The sequence below is a fragment of the Dipteris shenzhenensis genome, chromosome 18 (genome assembly GCF_047967505.1).
Source record: "Dipteris shenzhenensis isolate YYH24624 ecotype China chromosome 18, Dip_SZ_1.0, whole genome shotgun sequence".
NCBI classification, from domain to species: Eukaryota; Viridiplantae; Streptophyta; class Polypodiopsida; order Gleicheniales; family Dipteridaceae; genus Dipteris; species Dipteris shenzhenensis.
Genome location: NC_141613.1, coordinates 54,378,000 through 54,396,002, shown reverse-complemented (window position 1 = coordinate 54,396,002; position 18,003 = coordinate 54,378,000). Strand labels below are relative to the sequence as shown.

The window sequence follows — 18,003 nt, the reverse complement described above, 5'->3', positions numbered from 1 at the left end:
ATGTGGTCACCCTCTAGTGCCAAGCTCGCCTGGATCCACTCTCGCACCTGTCTCCTTGTGGGAGTGAGGCCCACAATCGCCTTGTCCTGGAGGTACTGAACTGCGTGCTGTACCTGTTGCTTGTCGGGAAAGAAGAACCTTAACGGTTGTGGGATTCGAGGGTGTTGCCATAGGGTCACCACCAAGATTTTCTTTCGCCGAACAACACAAACGACCCCGGGGGGGAAGGGGGGGGTGGTGAGGCGGAAAGAGGTCAGAGGAGGAGGCGGAGACGAGGCGAGGCGGGGAGCGGACAAGGGCAAGCTGAGGGAAGGGGGAAGAAGGCAGGGAGTGAGGCGGGAAGAGGAAGAGGGGAGGCGGGGGATCCCATGGGGAACAAGAGGCAAAGAGACAAGGGGAGAGAAGTGGAGAGGGCAGGGGGGAGGCAAGGAAGGCGGTAGGGGGGCAGCGGAAGGCGGAGCGGGGGGCGGACGATCGGAGGCGGAAGAGGGGAAGGCAACAGGAGGAAGAAGAGAAGGCGGGGGGAGGTGGAAGAAGTGGCGGGGGGAGCAGAAGAGCGGGTGGAAGAGAGGAGGCGGGGTCGGAGGGGAAGGGGAGAAGAGCCGACGGAGGGGAGGAGGTGGGAGGCGGAGGAGATGGCAGAAGGGGCCGGGGAGCGGGCGGTAGAGAAGGCGAGGAGTGGACGAGACGGCGGGGGGCGGAGCTGATGGAGGGGAGGCGGGGGAGGAGGAGGGCGGGGGGGGGGGGGGGGGGGGCAGAGTAGGCTGCAGAAGGGGGGAGATGGCGAGGCAGTGGGACAGCCAGGGGCAGCGGCAGCAGCTCTGAAGCTACTTGCATTTGACGGTTACTTCTTTGACCTTGCTTCTCAAGTGGGCTTTTATGGGGTGTGCTTGATGGTTCAGCAAATGCCAGGGTCAAGGTGTCTTGCGAGACTTTGCTTCTCCTAATGCAGGAAGGGACCCGTAATATCGTTAATCAGATCTACATCGCAGGCCAAGGAACTTTTTTCTTTGACTTTGTGGTCAAGGAACTTTTTCCCTGACGGGAACCTTGGAAAGATTTCTTATTTGATGCATTGGGTCCTTGTACCCTCTCCTCAGCTAGTGAATGGATGGACAGCACTACATCCGCACACCTTAGGATGCCTTCCTCCCCCCAATGACTATCATCCTAAATGCTTGGAGCAGTTTCAAATTTCCTTTTCGGAGGGTCCCTCCCTCCTCATAGGAAGAAATTGATAGGCAGGTTAAATGGGAAAGAAAAAATAAAGAAAAAAAAAGGGGGAAAAAAAGAGGAAAAGAGGCCCAGCTTTTTCTTGGGCCCTTGTAGGATTTCAGAACTTTCTAGATGAATGGTTAGTCAGCTCACACAAAGCAGAAGGAGAATTAAGCAGATTTATGGAGCCTTACCCTTGGACTGGATCCTCACATATGAGAGAGGGCACGATTGCATTAGCTGGATGGGGGCTTTTTCAAGGGCAAACATCCAGCTGCACGTCATAAGTCTTCGACGAGATACAAATGAGGACGCCTTGGTCTTTGATGTGCACTCTAGGAGCATGTTATCCAGGTCCATGGGATGAGGATATCCTCATGGATGCATGTTTTGAGCCCATCAGGATTGTGGGGCAAGTGGAGTAGTGTTTTTTGTCTTCTGGATGGTATTTAGACCTTTTGTCTGGAGGACATCCCTCTGGTCTCCTGGAGCGTTTGGCTTTATGGGATGTCCCCATAAAGTACTTGCATGAAGTGGGAGTGGATTCAACAGATTTCTAGAAATTTGCAGAAATTTGTTTGGAGAAGGATTTAGAAGTCTCTCGAGAACAGAAAAATAACACCTTTCTTACCTTTCTTTTGGCTTTTGAGTTAGTGGAGGTCCAGGTTTGGGACTTTGTCTAGGAATTGAAGAGAAGGCCAGGGTTTGTTAGGAACACGATTGTGGGACTTTTGAGTAGATTTGCTCCCTCCCTTTCTTCATCACCTAGGGCTCGGTGGCTTGGCTCTCTGAAATGCATCTCTCCTCTTGCCTATTGTTCCCTCCTCTCATTATAAACCTGCACATGCCTCGATGGACACATGTTGGAGATCATAGCCAGCATTTCAGCCTAGCATATCTGGAGATCCAAGTCCACTCACCTCACACAATGGCCGGTATTTGGACAGACATTGTACGCAATTTATTGTTATTTGGTCAACTATCCACAGGTCTCTAGGGCTTCTTCTGCTAGGAGCACTATCTTCCTCGAGGAGTGGAGAGGCTATCCCTTCTTTTTAGAGGTCACTACAGGTTTGACGTGGCACTTTCAGCCTCAGCCTTGGATCTTTACTGGCTTCTTTGTTGAGCTTGACCCTCTTAGGTTTTTCTCATGCTACACATGGTGTACTCTTGCCTTGAAGCACTATGCTCTTGGGCCATTTTTCATACTTAAAAGAAGGCTTCTTCAAGGGGCAAAAAGGGGCACCAGGGGGGGGGAAAGGGGGGGGGGGTTGTGCAAAGACAAGACACAATGCAGTCCTCAATTCATTACAGTCCTACTTGTGACATCAATGCCCAAATGCAGGTCCAAGTACATGGTCACTTTCTGTATCATGCAATTGGCTAAGAAATGAAACACACAAGTTGCTACAAACTCACCAAAGATGCAAGTTGCATGGTCCACATCCACAGATGCTCAAATTCTCATGTAAAACAACAGATAAAGTGCAGTTATTAACCTCAAGACATTAACACAGGTTAAAACCATCGGATCCATTAGGCATAAACAGGACTAGCTACACTAACATCAACAGCATCCAGTCTAAACATATTTAACCTTGCAATCTACCATTATCACAAGCATTATGATGTGAGTTCATAATCCACACACTAAGCAAGAAAAATACCTGCTGTGCCCAAGAGTCCATGACGGATACAAATCTCAATTCCTATTTCCAGTAGCAGCATAAGAATCATGGCTGCTGTCAAATGTGCACTGACATGAATGAATCCTAAAAAAGCGCGCCGCTTTTTAGAGATCTTTACAGGAACAAATAGATATGACAATACTAATAGTACCAAGGTTCCACTAAGTGAAATATATGAGTACTCCAGCATATTCATGCATGCCTTCCAAAGTGCTTGAAAAAAATGGTCCATATGCCCAATAAGAGAATTATCCTGTAAGATGTTGTCCAGCTCACACTATACAGGTAAACACCAAGGTTAAAATCAGTCACATGCAAATATTGAGTGGGTGTCATATGTTTAGCCGTCTTTTTTTTTGTTATATAAGCATGCTTGGAAATTTCGTGATCCAGGATAGGCCAGCAAAGTCGTAAGTAGAGAACATCATACTTCAAAAAATTGTACCGCAAAAGATCTCCCTTGTTTCTACCTGTGGGAATGTAGAGAACACAAGAATGAAATAAACTATGCCACCAATCACATCAAACCGCCAATTTTTTTTCCGAAATTTTAGAATGTTCCCCAAAGCCATCTGCAAAACATTGTGTTCATGAATGGACAGACCAAGCAGGTTGGAAAAACAAAAGCGAGGTAATTCTTATTTGCAGTTGCAAAATGGAAAGGAAAATCCTGGAAAGTCCCTTAACAGTTTCAAATGGAAGTTTGGCGCATCAAAAGGAATACATTACAGAACATATGTCAATGCATTCATAAGAATGAGTGGTTTTCCACCAAATAAATACCGGCATTTGTTCAGAAGCTATAAACATGGACAATGAGAGCAGAACAAAGGAAACACTTACTCTCTTTGAGTCCTCAAAAGATGGATAAGTAACTTTTTGCTCATATGAAGAACCCAAAAAGTGATTAAATTTTGCAAAGACGTGTGTGGGGTGAAGAAAAGCCCCACCACACCCATTCACAAGAAGGTGCTCCACGGCTATTGCCTTTGATGTTGATGACTTGATTGCTGAATGATGAAAATAGTGATGCAAGTCACCTGCAATCCTAAGCCTGCAACGACCTTTCAAATGATCTTGTATCAAGTGCGACACATTTGTCCCTGTAGAGCTGCCCCAATACCAATCCAATAACCAAGTAGGTTCATGTGTCATGATTATCACCGAATCTTTTTCTTTCACCTGTACCATAAACCCAAGCAAAGTAAAAAATTTCAATATTAAGACATGGGAAGAACAAGAGCACCAACAACAAAAAAGATTCGCATATGTCATTATCCTTTCCTTTCTTTGCATCACAGGCCCAAGCAAGGACAAAGAGCAAAAATAACAGCAAATACAAAGAATTCTACAAGCCATACAAGCCACTAAAAAAAAATTAAGCAGTGCCTCAAAGAAAACTTGGGAGAACTCCTATACCCAACTCGCCCAATGAAAAGCTAAGATGTCAGGGCTCTTGGCATCTTACCTTTGCATTGGGGAAGTTCAGTAATAGGATTGTGATTCCCAATTTTCTCAAGCGTATTTGCCAAACAAAGCAACTAAATTTCATCATTCTTTCTTCCATATTCATAAAAAAAAAGTAAAGCAAAATGAAAGGAGTCCTCTATAGGTAGGACTGTGACGTGTTACTCAGTTGACACTAAGTACAATTCTTTTTTTCAAAGAAGAGACTTCTATTAAGTAAGAAAGACACCCCAAGAGCGAGCTCATGGCAGAAATACATCATGTAGGGCATGAGAGAAAACACCCGAAGTGAGAAAAAAGTTACTCATCACAAAGTGCTAGAAAGCACCAAGATTGAGGTTGAAAATGCCACCTCTTGGACTCCAAGAAAAAAGGGGAGCCACACCACTCCCTGAGGAAAACTATCCTCCTAGCAAAAGCCACCCAGGAAGACCCCTGCATGCTCACAAACAGCCATCGAGGCATGTACAATATCTATCCAAATACTAGCCAATGTGTGTAAAGGGTGGATCTAGGAGCCATTCAAGTCCTATGTGCATTTGCTCCTCCTCCTCCACCTCCACCTTCAAGTGCCTCCATCACTTCCTCCTCCTCCTCCTCCTCTGGACCTCCACCTTCATCTCCATGTTGACCTCCAACTCCCCTCCTTCACTTGTCTCTCCATCTCTCCTCCTTCATTTGTCCCCCCATGTCCACCTATGCCTCTTGTCATCCTCCTCCTCCCAAAAAAGAGTGCCATCAGGACACGGGAGCATGATTTGGTCATCAGAAATATCAAGGTCATACACAATGACCCCCAACTCTAGGAACCCCATTCAATGTGATCACCTCTGCTGCACAAGAGGGTGAACCGGGGGATCTCTGTTATCATCCAAAACGTAGCTTTCATCATGGCAGGAGTCAATGATAACTTGTAGAAGACCGGGGAAACTAATGGAGAGAGACATTACCCAAGTGTCTTCAACTACTCGGTCAAAGCCCAGCGTGAAAGGTGTAAGAAAGATCCTTCTCGGATCTAGTGCCAAGGGGCTAAGCCCTAAGCATTGTGCTAGCAACTCCTAGAGAATCAAGTGCCACCTGAAAGAAATCTCATCCCAATAATCGAGCATCGGAAAGCGAGGGAGCGAGGTACGAATGTAAGGCAGCAAGCATCTAATCCCTAGTCTATGATCTGGAAGGGTGAGACCCATGGATGCATGCAAAGAGGGTGGTAAGCACTTGAACTCCACATCCTGTTGGGGTCGAGGTTTGGCTGATGGGAATCCATTTGTCAATCAAGGGTGGAAGGCCGACTCAAACACAAAGAGGTTCCATGCGTCGCTAGGAGTATAGGAAGGGGATGGCTGAAGGGGGAGGGGAGGAAGAGGCTTAAAGGGGGGGAATGGATGGGGTAGGAGAGGCTGAAGGGGGGGGGGGGTGATAGAGGAGGGAAAGGAGAGGGGCTCAAAGAGGAGGGATAGGAGGAGGGAGAGGCTGAGTGGGGCTAGGAGAGGCTGGAGGGGGCTGAGGGCTATGTTAGCTGTAGGTTACAGGGGGCTGAGGGCTGTTAGCTGTGTAAGATAAGCAGTGTAAATTGCAGTACTTCTCCCAAAATCACACATCAACGCAAAAACCACCCCTTCTCTTGCGGTGTCATCGCACATTAGAATTTATGGCAAACTCGAGATTAAGATATAACATCATGGACCTTCTCACACAATCAGCTTCATCTGTTTCAATCATGTAGGAGAAATGTTGGACCAAAATAGGCCCATCATCTGATAATGAAATTAAGTAAAAGAAGATACAGCCAAAGTTACGCCTACTCTGCATCAGGAAGCGGAAACAATCAGCATGTCCAGATTGACTTGTCAATATGAGCAGAGTCCACAGTCCTTGTGAAGTCCGTAGACAAGAGATTCAAAGGTTGAGCCCATCAAGACGTAGAAGATAGTAAACTGTGACTTCCAGCAAGTGACTCACGAAAGGACTAAGGCAAAAAAAAATTGCTTTGATACTCAAAACTCTTGGGACAGGTGGCTGTGTTTGGCAGAGTTTTGCTATAATTCTACCAAGCATACCTTGAATATTATATTCGTGTCAAGTCCAACTACCTTCCACCATTAGGGACCAAGTCCTTCTCAACCAACATGCCAAGGATGAAGTGGACAGGTTGCAGGCTGTTTTGCAGTTGGCCAAGGATAATCTCCTCAAAGCTCAATCCCTATGAAGGATTATACAGACCAGCGGAGAAGGCATGTGGAATACCAAGAGGGATATTGGGTTTACCTCAGACTGCATCCTCATAGGTATGCCACTTCAAGGGGCAACACTAATGCTAATCTGGCTCACCAGTTTTATGGCCCATTTCAGACTCTAAAAAGGGTGGGAGACTTCGCCTATAAACTCAGATTACCAGCCACTGCTAAGATCCATGATGTGTTTCATGTTTCCCTACTTAAGAGACATGTGGGACCATCCATTCCAGTCACAGCAGAGCTTCGTCCTATGGATAAATTATGTCAAATTGACTATGTTCCAGAAAAGATATTGGGCTATAGAGACAAGATACACAGAAAAAAAAATTGAGTAGGGTTAATAAATGTGGCCCCATTTAGATGCTAACTGGGACCCTGTTTGGGTAGCTACTACCAACCCTAGTGTACCCTACTCTTACAATCAGGCAACACGAGAGCATCTTATAGGAGTATCCAAATCTTATGGATTGAGTCCATGCTTTCTTTACCAGGCCGGACTGTTTCCGCACTCTCTCTCTCATTTTCAGTTGTATTACTTGCCTTCATTTTGAGGATAAAATTTCTGAAGTAGGGGAGGATTGCAACAGTAGGGTACACTAGAGTTGGCGATAGCTACCAAATGGGGGCCTAATTAGCCTCTAAATGGGGTCACATTTATTGTACACACTTCAATACTTATTTGTACACTTTAGTAGGGTACTAGGCTTTATTGTGAGCTTGCCATGTAGTAGCTGTTGGACTAATCCCATAAGTAAAGGTGTTGCTGGACCAACTTCCCAAAATTATAAAAGGAATTTCAGCTTAGTTCATTCCCATTGATCGTTAATACAAGTGCACACTTTCCATTGAAAGTTGTACCTCCTAAGCATTAGCTACAAGCTGTACATGCAAGAAGGACAGAAGCCTCTAGAGCCATGCTAGCCAGCCCCATGAAGCTGCACATCCATGCCCTCTTCCAAGTAAGAGTGACCTCCATCTACCTTATTTCTATGTTTTCTACTAGTTCTTGCTTTTTTTTTTTTTTTTCAAGAAAAAGACTTCTATTAAGTAAGAGAAAAAACCCGCGAGAGCAAGCTCGAAGCGGAATACATCATGAAATCATGAGGATAAATAAAAAATCCCCTCAGAGTGAGGTGGAAAACAACCAAGGCTGAGGCTGAAAGTGCCACCTCAACCACAGTAGTAGTCTCAGAGAAGAAAGGAGAATCCTTCCATTCCTTGAAGAAAGAAGCCCTCCTAGCTGAGGCTGTACGGGAGTCTCCTTGCATACCCGTCCATATGGCCATCAAAGTATGTACAGTGTCTGTCCAGATACTAGTCAATGTGTGCGAGGGATGAACCTGAGTACCCTCTAAAGCCTCTGTGCATCTGGCTCTCCAGATATGCCAGGATGCTATGCTCGCTAGAATCTCCCAAGAAGTATCCACAAAGGCATGTACAGCTGTAAAAGGAAGGTGTGGTACCACATCCAACGAACAGGACTCAGTCCGATGACGTCGAACCGAAATGGCCCGAGAGGAGTCAAATCTCTCATAAAAAACCTAAGGTCCTGTAAGAGAAAGCCAAGCCACTGAGCCCCATGTCATGAGTGGGCAAAGTGACTGAAAATCCTGGCTACCCCCATCCAAATCATCCTCGCCTGTCTGCAATCCCATAAGCAATGCTGAAAAGTAGTTCTTGCTATTTTCAGCTCTCCTAGTCCCTAAACTAGCGATAGATAGCAAAAATAATAGAACCTCTGCTTCATTTGGTATCAGAGCCCTTTTTTAGGAATTTTGTGGGGAAATATTCATTATCTTGTCCAGAAAATTGGAGTATCCTATCTTGAGCTCAAGACCTACCTCTATGCAAAATTTCATTGTGGAAAGTGCTATGGATTCTACTCTGCCATGTGTCAGCCTCTGATCAGCCCTAAATACCAATGTGCTCAAACTTGAATGATCTTGATATCAGTGTGTTAAGCATCATCTCCTGATCATTAGATCTCAAAGAAATTCCTACTTCCAAGCCAGAAATTGCCAGGAAATCAGTGCGCTGCCAGAACTCTAAATCTGCTGCGATCTGGACAATTACTGCTCCAATTTCTGTTTTGATGGCATGCACTGAGTCGCCTCATCTGGTAAAACATATGTACCCGGTTTGGGAGTGATTGGATTTCATTTTCCCTATCATTTGCCTTGGAATCTGTTCCAGCAGGTACCATTTAGGGTTTTCTCTACTAAAAGACCCTAGGAAATTGGGGCTTTTTAGATCTGGGTGTTATAGTGCTCTATTCTATCCTGTCTATGCCAAAATTGGAGCAGCAGTGGCAATGGAGCCCTCAAAATCTAGGAATCAGGGCAAACTGCTGTGCATCTTCCATGTGGCAGTCATTTCTCCTATCCTGGCCAGTGATAATTACTGATCAGTCCTATACAGTACCATGGCACAGCATTCTCCGTTCAAACAATGTATCTGAGCCCAAACATGCATGTAATCACTCTTTCCGCACAGAGCTATAAACAGGGTCTAAACAGTGCACAGAAAGTGTGTTTCTGTTCAAAATCAGGCCCAAACACAGAGTTTACTGTTTCAACACTCTCAGATAGTTGCAGACATTGCTTTTGAGTGCCAATTGACTTGGACCATTTAATTCTATGGCCCCAAGGAGGTCTGGATCTAGTTCTAGGAAGGGCAAGGCTACAAGGGACTTCAGACCTGAGGCTGAGTATGAAGAAGCCCAATTAATGGGTCAAGTTTTTGACAATGCTTTCACTCAATTGAGGACCATGAGAATTTATGTGAACCAAGTGTAGTAGGTTTGAGCCAAAGGGTAAGGAGATTGCCAAAGATGACTCAACTAAAAAGTCTATGGAACCAGGATAGGCTGGATTGAACCCAAGTAGGAGTGAATTCATGGCTGATCCTAGAAAGTCACATCAACAACAATCTCCAAAATCTGTACCCTCATGGAATATAACTCAGTCAGGAGGTTCAGAGTTTAATCCAGCCCAAGGGACATGTCTTTATGGTGTGCCCAGCCCATCCAAAGTGTATCAAGCCTCCCTGAAAGAGAGGTGAATTCTTGACTCAGCATTGTTGGCCTACAACCAATTAGATCCTGAGGTGAGAGAAGCCTCATATGACCTTTACTCAGTTTGTGAAGGCTACTCAACGTGATGTTGAAAAGGAAATTGGACAAGGGTCAGGACTAGGTCAGGAATACAAGGAAAAGATTGTGCTACAGAAGTTCAAAGGAGAGTCCAACTCACCCGATGAACTGCATGAATGGATAAGCAAGCTGGAATACTTCTTTAAATTAAGCCCAAGAGTGAGACTGCCAAAATTCAGTTTGCAGTACTACATTTGGAGGATTATGACCACACATGGTGGAGGCATTAGCTTCTGGAAGCGGACAGTGGACTTAGACCAGCTATGGCCACATGGGAAGAATTCAGGTGATTACATTCCTCTCCCCTCTAATTGTTGATCAGTTTGTATGTCAGTGGTATGACCTAGTCCAAACTGGTTCAGTTAGACACTACATCAAACAGTTTTGGAACCTTTCCTTGTTTGTGAAAGGGGTAAATGAGAAGCAGAGGATGATCAGGTTTATACATGGGTTGCAGTCATCAATTGCCTCAGATGTATTGGCATCTAGACCCAAGTCTTTGGATGAGGCCTTATTCCTCACAGCAGATACACAGCTCCTCTGCAAGAGCAGGCCACCCTAGTTCCTACCATCTTGAGGCCTCTTTTGATTGTTGTGAGCCTTGCAGGGATGCTGATGGTAATAGGGCTGTGAGTGATGAGGAGGTTTTGTGGGACACCCAGCCAGAGCTTCCACTATCCACCCATGCTTTGAAGGAAAAGGGTCTCCCTACGACCTTCAGGATTAAGGGCCAGATAAAGAGGAGAGATGCCTACGTTCTAGTGGATAGTGGAAGCTCTGATAGCTTCATAAACTCAAAGTCTACCCATTCCTTGAGGCTGCCAGTGGATGACTTACCTCACAACCTAAAGGTAGAAGCGGCTAATGGCACCTTTACCACAAGTTAAAGGATCTATCCTGATGTTACTATTGATCTCTTTGCTTTGGATTTTCGACCTAATGACATCATACCTGGCTGTGATTGGCTCAGGACCCAGGAAGGTTTACAATGAATTTGCAGGACATCACCATGACTTTCCTAGACATGGCCAAGGAGGTTTGTCTACCTAGGAATTCCATCTCAGAAATTACAAAAGATATCAGCCAAGCAACTCAGGAGGCTTCTCAAAAAGGAAGTTAGTATATTTGCCCTAAAGCTTTAGGAAGAGAGCACTCAAAAATCTGGTAAGACTTTCAAGATGGATCATGAAGACATGCTGGAGTTGCTGATGTAATATCAGGGTATATTCAGAGACCCTCCACTAGGTCTTCCCCCAAAAAGAGATGTGGACCATGCTATACATTTAGAGGAGGGAACTAGACTTTCAAAAAGGCTCCATATAGGTTCTCCAAAGTGGAAAAAGAGGAGGTGGCCAGGCAAATCCAGGAGCTTTTGGATAAGGTATTCATTACCCCTAGTTAATCACGATTTGCATCTCCAGTCTTATTGGTCAGATGGTACTTTCAGACTCTGCATTGATAATAGGGAGTTGAACAAGATGACTGTCAAAAATAGATTTTCCAATCCCAAGAGTTGATGACTTGCTTGATGAACTCAAAGGGTCCAAGAACTCTTCCAAGATTGACCTTAGGTCGGGGTACCACCAAATGAGGATCAAGGAAGGAGATGCGTTCAAGACTGCCTTCAGGACTGAAAGAGGGCACTATCAATTCAAAGTGATGTCCTTTGGACTCACTAATGCTCCTGCAACTTTTCAATACTTGATGAATCAAATTCTTTCTATCTTTTCAAGCTTTTTTGGGCGTTTTTTTATGACATACTTATATACAGCAAGAATAAGGAGGAGCATCTCCAACATGTTGCTAAGGTGCTGGAAATTCTCAGGATACATCAGTTTAACTCCAAGCCTTTTAAATGTTCTTTCATGGTTCAAAGGGTTGAGTATCTTGCACATATTGTCACTCCGAAAGGTGTCTCAGTTATAATCCCTTTAAGGTTCAAGTGGTAAAGCTATGGCCTATACCTACTACACTCACTCAGCTTAGGGGATTTCTGGGATCGACATCTTTTTACAGGAGGTTTATTAGATACTATGCTAAGAGAGCAGCAGCCCTTAGAGATTTGCTTAAGAAGGGTGCTTTTGCTTGGAACTCTTCAGCTCAATCAGCTTTTGATGACATCAAGGAAGCACTCATGACAGCTCCAATATTGGCAAGCCCTGATTTCTCCAAGCCTTTCTTGATTGAGGCTGATGCAAGTGGGAAGGGCGTTGGGGCTGTCCCAAGCAAGGCCATGGTGTTCTTGCATACGAAAGCAGGAAGTTGTGTAACAAAGAATGCATCTTTCCTACTCATCACAAAGAGATGCTTGCTATTGTACATGCAATCAAGAAGTCGCACCACTACCTAAATGATAGTCATTTCAAAGTAAGGACGGATCATAGGTCATTGAGGTATTTTTTGTCCCAAAATACTCTTACTCCAAAGCAAAAGAGGTGGTTGGAATTTATTCAAGGCTACTACTTCGACATTGAATATAAGAGGGGAGAATGTTTTTTTTTTTCTCAAAAAATTTACTTCATTACGTATGAGTGAAAACCACAAGAGCAAGCTCAAATGCGGGAGTAAATCATGGCATGCATGAGAGAGAAAAAACAGCTCAAAAGAAGCTAACAAAAATCCAAGGTAGAGGCTGAAAATGCCACCTCAACCTTGAGGAAGACTCAGAGAAGAACAAAGATCCTCTCCAAACTCTGAAAAAATCCTCTCTCTTGGCTGTAGCTGCTTTGGAGGATCCCTGAATGCTCGCCCAAATGGCCATCAGTGTGTGTATAGTATTAGTCCATATACTGCCCATAGACTTGGAAGGGTGAACCTATGAACCCTCCATCACCTCCGTACATCTGGCCCTCCAAATATGCCAAGCTGCAATACTAGCCAGAATCTCCCAAGATGTGTCTACCGAGGCACGAGGAGCTCTGAAAGGAGTGAAGGGAACATCCTGAAGAGAGCATGACTCCACACAGTGTCGTCGTATAATGAAGGATGAGTCTGAGTCATGTCCCTTGAAAAACACCTGAGCGCCAGTAAGAGATAACCATGCCACTGATCCCCAAGTCATGAAGAAGGGTGCTCTATGAAATATGCAAAGAATCTTGGCAACACCCTTTCAAATCGTCCTCGCCTGTCTGCACTCCCAAAGGCAATGCTGAACTGACTCCACTGCTGCGTGGCATGGAGGACAAGTAGGGTCAACCCCGAACCTAGATGCAATCCCTCCATGAATAGAAAGCCAAAATAAGAGAGTGATCTTTCTATTTCTGAGGGATTTAAAAAACCTCCTCCAAAAGTTTTTCTGCACCTCTGCAAACTATCGCAATGAGGAGCTCTGGAGGGCCTCCAACCTCTACTGCTAAGCTGAAATCTCCTGGCATTTCTGACTCTGTAACGAAAAAAGGTAATGCTCTTCTCTCGTTGCCCTTCATCAATCCATTCCTGCTCCCCTAGATCCCACTACAAGAACCTCATGGGAGAATCACCATATAACTAGAGTCTCCAAGACCCAAGTGCCAAGAGAACATGGTCAGGATCAAGACACCACTGTGAGTCCGTGCCCCACTCCATGTAACTTGCAATCCTAATGAAAGGGAAGGAAACAGGAAGAAGAGCAAAGGGGGAGAGAGTGAGAGAGAGAGAAGACTCAAGTGTGCGGGTGTGAAGTGATGAGCCACACCACAAACTCATTAGTTTTATTAGGATTAGGTTTTACCCTATGACTGTCTTAAGACAGTCATAGATGTCTTATCTTTAATAAAGGGGTGGCAATGTGCCTTTACCCCAACAACCTCCCACCTAAAGGCCAATGTGCCTAAAGGGGAGAAAAGAATAAAAATTACAGCAATATACAGTTACTGTATACAAGACCATAAAATAAGAATGGTCTCATCCTAATCCCATGATGTGGCGGCAATGTGCAAACCGCTCTGTAGGCAAGCTCTTAGTGAGCAAATCTGCAGGATTATCATCAGTATGCACCTTCACAAGCTCAAGTCGCTTGTCTTCCAGTACCTCCCTGATGAAATGGTATTTCACATCTATGTGCTTGGTCTTCTGATGAAAGACCGGATTCTTTGCCAACATGATAGCACTCTGACTATCACAATGCAAAACTGGCATATCTCCTGTAATGCCCAAATCTCCCACCAGCCGAGTAAGCCATATTGCTTCCTTGCAAGCCTCAGTGGCTGCAACATATTCAGCTTCAGTAGTTGACAGTGCAATGCATTTCTGCAACCGAGACACCCATGATATAGCACCTCCTGCAAATGTGAAAATATAACCGGTAGTAGACTTCCGGTTATCTGCATTCCCTGCATAGTCTGAATCTGCAAAACTGTAAAACCATGCACCAATGCATCCTGCCTACCATAGCATATGCACAAGTCTTTGGTACCCTTGAGATACCTCAAGACACCTTTCACTGCTTCCCAGTGCCGCTTGCCTAGATTTGCCATATACCTGCTAATGACTCCCACCGCAAAAGCAATATCCGGACGAGTGGCAACCATGGCATACATCAAAGATCCAACTGCAGATGCATACGGAACCTTGGCCATTTCAGCCTTATCATCATTGATCTAGGGCTGTCCTTACTGCTGAGTTTTAAATGTGGAGGCAACGGGGTACTAATAGACTTCCCCCCCTCCATTTTAAAGCGCTGCAGTACTTTGTCAATGTACTCCTTCTGTGACAGAAACAAAAGTCCCTTGGACCTGTCACGAGTAATCCACATGCCAAGAATATGATTTGCATCACCCAAGTCTTTCATGTCAAAAGACTTATGCAGTTGTTTCTTCAAAGCACTAATCTCATGCTGAGATTTACTGGCAATAAGCATGTCATCCACATATAGAATGAGTAGCATCAAACTGCCATACTTTGCCCGTTTGATGTACAAGCAATGATCGGTCTCACACCTATGATACCCTTGGGACTGCATGAAGGCATCAAACTTCTTGTACCATTCTCTTGGCGCCTGCTTGAGTCCATACAAGCTCCTCTTGAGCTTACACACAAGCTACTCTTTCCCTTTAATAGCATATCCCTCTGGCTGACTCATATAGATCTCATCATGGAGATCTCCGTGAAGAAAGGCTGTCTTCACATCCATCTGACATAAACCCATGTCGTCATGAGCAACAAGAGCTAACACTGCTCTCAAAGTAGTCATCTTGACTACAGGGGAAAAGATCTCATCAAAGTCAATGCCCTTCTCCTGCTTAAATCCCTTGGCAACCAATCTGGCCTTATACCTCGGTAAAGCATTTGAATCCACTTTGACTTTGTAAACCCACTTGCATGGCAAAACCTTTCTGCCTGCAGGTAGCTGCACCAAGTCCCATGTATCATTTTGAAGTAGAGAGTCCATTTCTGACTGCATGGCTTTCTCCCACTTCTTTTTCTCTGTTCTTCCCATAGCTTCCTTGAAGCTGGAAGGCTCACCACAATCTGTCAGCATGATAAAATCAGCCACATTATTGGCTCCTAGAACAAACCTGGCAGGAGGCCGTTGTACACGGGTGCTCCTCCTAACAAAATGTTCCGGATTAGGCTGCTGTCCAGCCTGTTCGTCATGCATGACGGGTGGCTGTACCACCATATCTGGCTGTTCTACAGCCCCATCTGCTGGCATATCCAGTGGTGCATCATTGGCAAAATTATCTGGCTGATTTTCAGCCTGTATACCCTCTTGAACAGGGTTATCTGCAGCAGGCTGCTGCAGATAAATGGGCATTCTTTGCTGTCCAACATCATCATAAATAACCCTCCTGTATTCCACAGGTTGCACGGGTTCCTTGTGTACACTATCCTCTTTAAAGATGACATCATTGCTGCGTATAATCTTCCGTTTAACGGGATCCCATAACCTGTACCCCATTTCACCTTCGTCACCATAACCCATAAAGATGCATCTAATAGACTTTGGCTCCAGTTTGGTGCGCAGTTCTTTGCGTACATGAGCAAAGCACTCGCAGCCAAATACACGTAAGTGCTTATATGAAGGTGGCTTGCCAGACCACACCTCCTCTGGCACTTTCAACTCCAAAGCCTCGTTTGGCGACCTGTTAATAATGTGAACTGCTGTTTGCACGGCTTCTGCCCAAAAGCCATGGGGTAATGCAGCATAAGACAACATACATCGAACCTTCTCCTGAATAGTTCGATTCATCCGCTCACTGGCACCATTTTGAGATGCATTATGAGGGGCTGTGAGTTCCTGTTTGATGCCCTTAGCTTGACAAAACTGCACAAAAGCATGTGACACATACTCACCCCCATTATCGGATCTGAGGCATTTCAGCCTACGACCTATCCGATTCTCAACCTGAGCGACAAACCTCTTGAAAGCATCTAAGGCATTGCCCTTATGCTTCAAGAAATAGACCCACACTTTGCGTGTGGCATCATCAATGAAAGTAATAAAATATTTTGCACCCCCTAGTGATAACTGTGGCATCTCACACAAATCAGTGTGCACTAGATCAAGCGGTGCTCTATTCTGGGGAGTTCTCCTCTTATGAGGAGTCACAGAATGCTTGCCAAATATGCAATGATCACAAGTAGGCAAATCTGAAAAAGAAAGAGACGGCAGATAACCCAAACGTGACAGTTCTTACATTCCTTTAACAGACATGTGTCCCAACCGGCTATGCCACAATGAAACCTTTGGCAGCTCGGTTATGGCAACAACATGATTACCCACACTGGAAACATAAAGAGGGTACAAGGTATCACTCTTAAAACCTTCAGCCACTACAGCCTGGCCATCAGTAATCACCCATTTGGAATCCCCAAATGTGGTGTGGTAACCACTGTCATCTAATAAGCCAGTGCTAATCAGATTTTTCTTGATTTGCGGCACATGGCGAACACCATCAAGCATAAATATGCGTCCATCAGGGAATACTATCTGTATACTGCCAATCCTTGCAATCTGGCATGCATAGTTGTTCCCAAGATGAACAACTCCATAAGTACCTGTGTAGGAAGTAAACCACTCCCTATGAGGAGTAACATGAAAAGAAGCACCTGAGTCCAAGAGACAGGTGTGCATGTCATGGCCATCAATAACCAAAGCATGTGCTATTACAGCAGAAGAGCATAAAACATCATGTATGTCACTGTCACTGTCCTCTCCTGCAACATTCACTGCATCCAAGTCATCTGCCTTGGCCTTGCCTTTGCCTTTGCTTCCATTGCCTGCATCCTTTGTTTCAGCCTTCTTGGCTTTCTGATCCCGTATGAACTTGAAGCACTTAGACTTCACATGTCCCTTCTTGCCACAATAAAAGCATTCAATATCCTTTTTGCCACGGGACTGACTGCGGGATTTGGACTTACTAGCAGATCTCCCCTTCTGCTGAGTCCTGCCTCTATCCTGTACCTGCAAGGCATTTGAAGACTTGCTGCTAGCATTATTCTTCCTGCTCATCTCCTCCATAAGGAGAGAGCTCTCTACATCAGCATACATAAGAGTGACATTCGAATTTGACAGGGTGGTCTTGAAAGTGTCCCAACTCTCAGGGAGGGTACACAATAAGAAAGTAGCCTTGAACTCCTCATCAAGGTTCAATCCCTGTGCAGTAAGCTGTGTAAAGATGGCATTGAACTCACTCAAGTGTGAGGTCATAGCTGTACCTTCCTTCATGCGAAGATCAACCAGCTTCTTCAACCAATAAACCTTACTGGCTGAGCTCTTTTGGGCATACAATTCTTCTAGCCTCTGCCATAGGCCATAAGAGGTCTTTTCAGCCTGAACATTGAACACAAGAGTATCAGAAATAGTGAGCATGATAGCTGCCCTTGCGGACAAATCAAGCTCTTCCCAGTCATCAGCTGCCATGTCAGATGGCTTCACACCCTTCACCCTTATGGGCTTAGAAATCTTCTTTAACAGAAGTACATTCAAGCACTGTTCTGCCCATAATGCATAATTGTGTGCTCCTTCCAGTTTCTTTATGTTCAGAATTGAAGATTCACTTCCCCCTGATGCCATATCAGATAAGGAAAGTATCTGACTCCCTGGAAGTAAAAAAAAGACTGAATAAAAATTCTGATTTCTCAGAAAAAACCTGCTCTATCAAGAGCCAGGAGCACTCACAATAGTGCTGTTTTTTACTGTCAGGAAAATCTGCAGCAAAACAGTAAATGTCCCTGCAAATACTGTACCTTCTGACACACTGTACCGTGCTCAAATAGGCATAAACAGTAATTTCAGAATGCTGCAGCTGCTCCACAAGTGCTT

The 18,003-nt window shown here is 44.9% G+C and overlaps 1 protein-coding gene across 8 annotated transcripts in view; it reads right to left on the bottom strand.

Annotated features, from left to right (window-relative positions):
• LOC147891431 (uncharacterized) overlaps positions 1 to 18,003 on the bottom strand; it is a 122,729-nt gene that overhangs the window by 41,402 nt on the left and 63,324 nt on the right. For all 8 annotated transcript variants that reach the window (XR_015542593.1, XR_015542594.1, XR_015542595.1 and 5 more), the window contains exons 11-13: positions 3,747 to 4,085; positions 3,374 to 3,475; positions 2,883 to 3,180 (exon numbers count right to left, since the gene is read on the bottom strand). Coding sequence is in view for 5 of the 8 variants with exons in the window: in XM_087389505.1 (XP_087245631.1) it covers positions 2,883 to 3,180; positions 3,374 to 3,475; positions 3,747 to 4,085 (739 nt within the window). In the remaining 3 variants the exon portion in view is untranslated. The remainder of the gene's footprint in view (positions 1 to 2,882; positions 3,181 to 3,373; positions 3,476 to 3,746; positions 4,086 to 18,003) is intronic.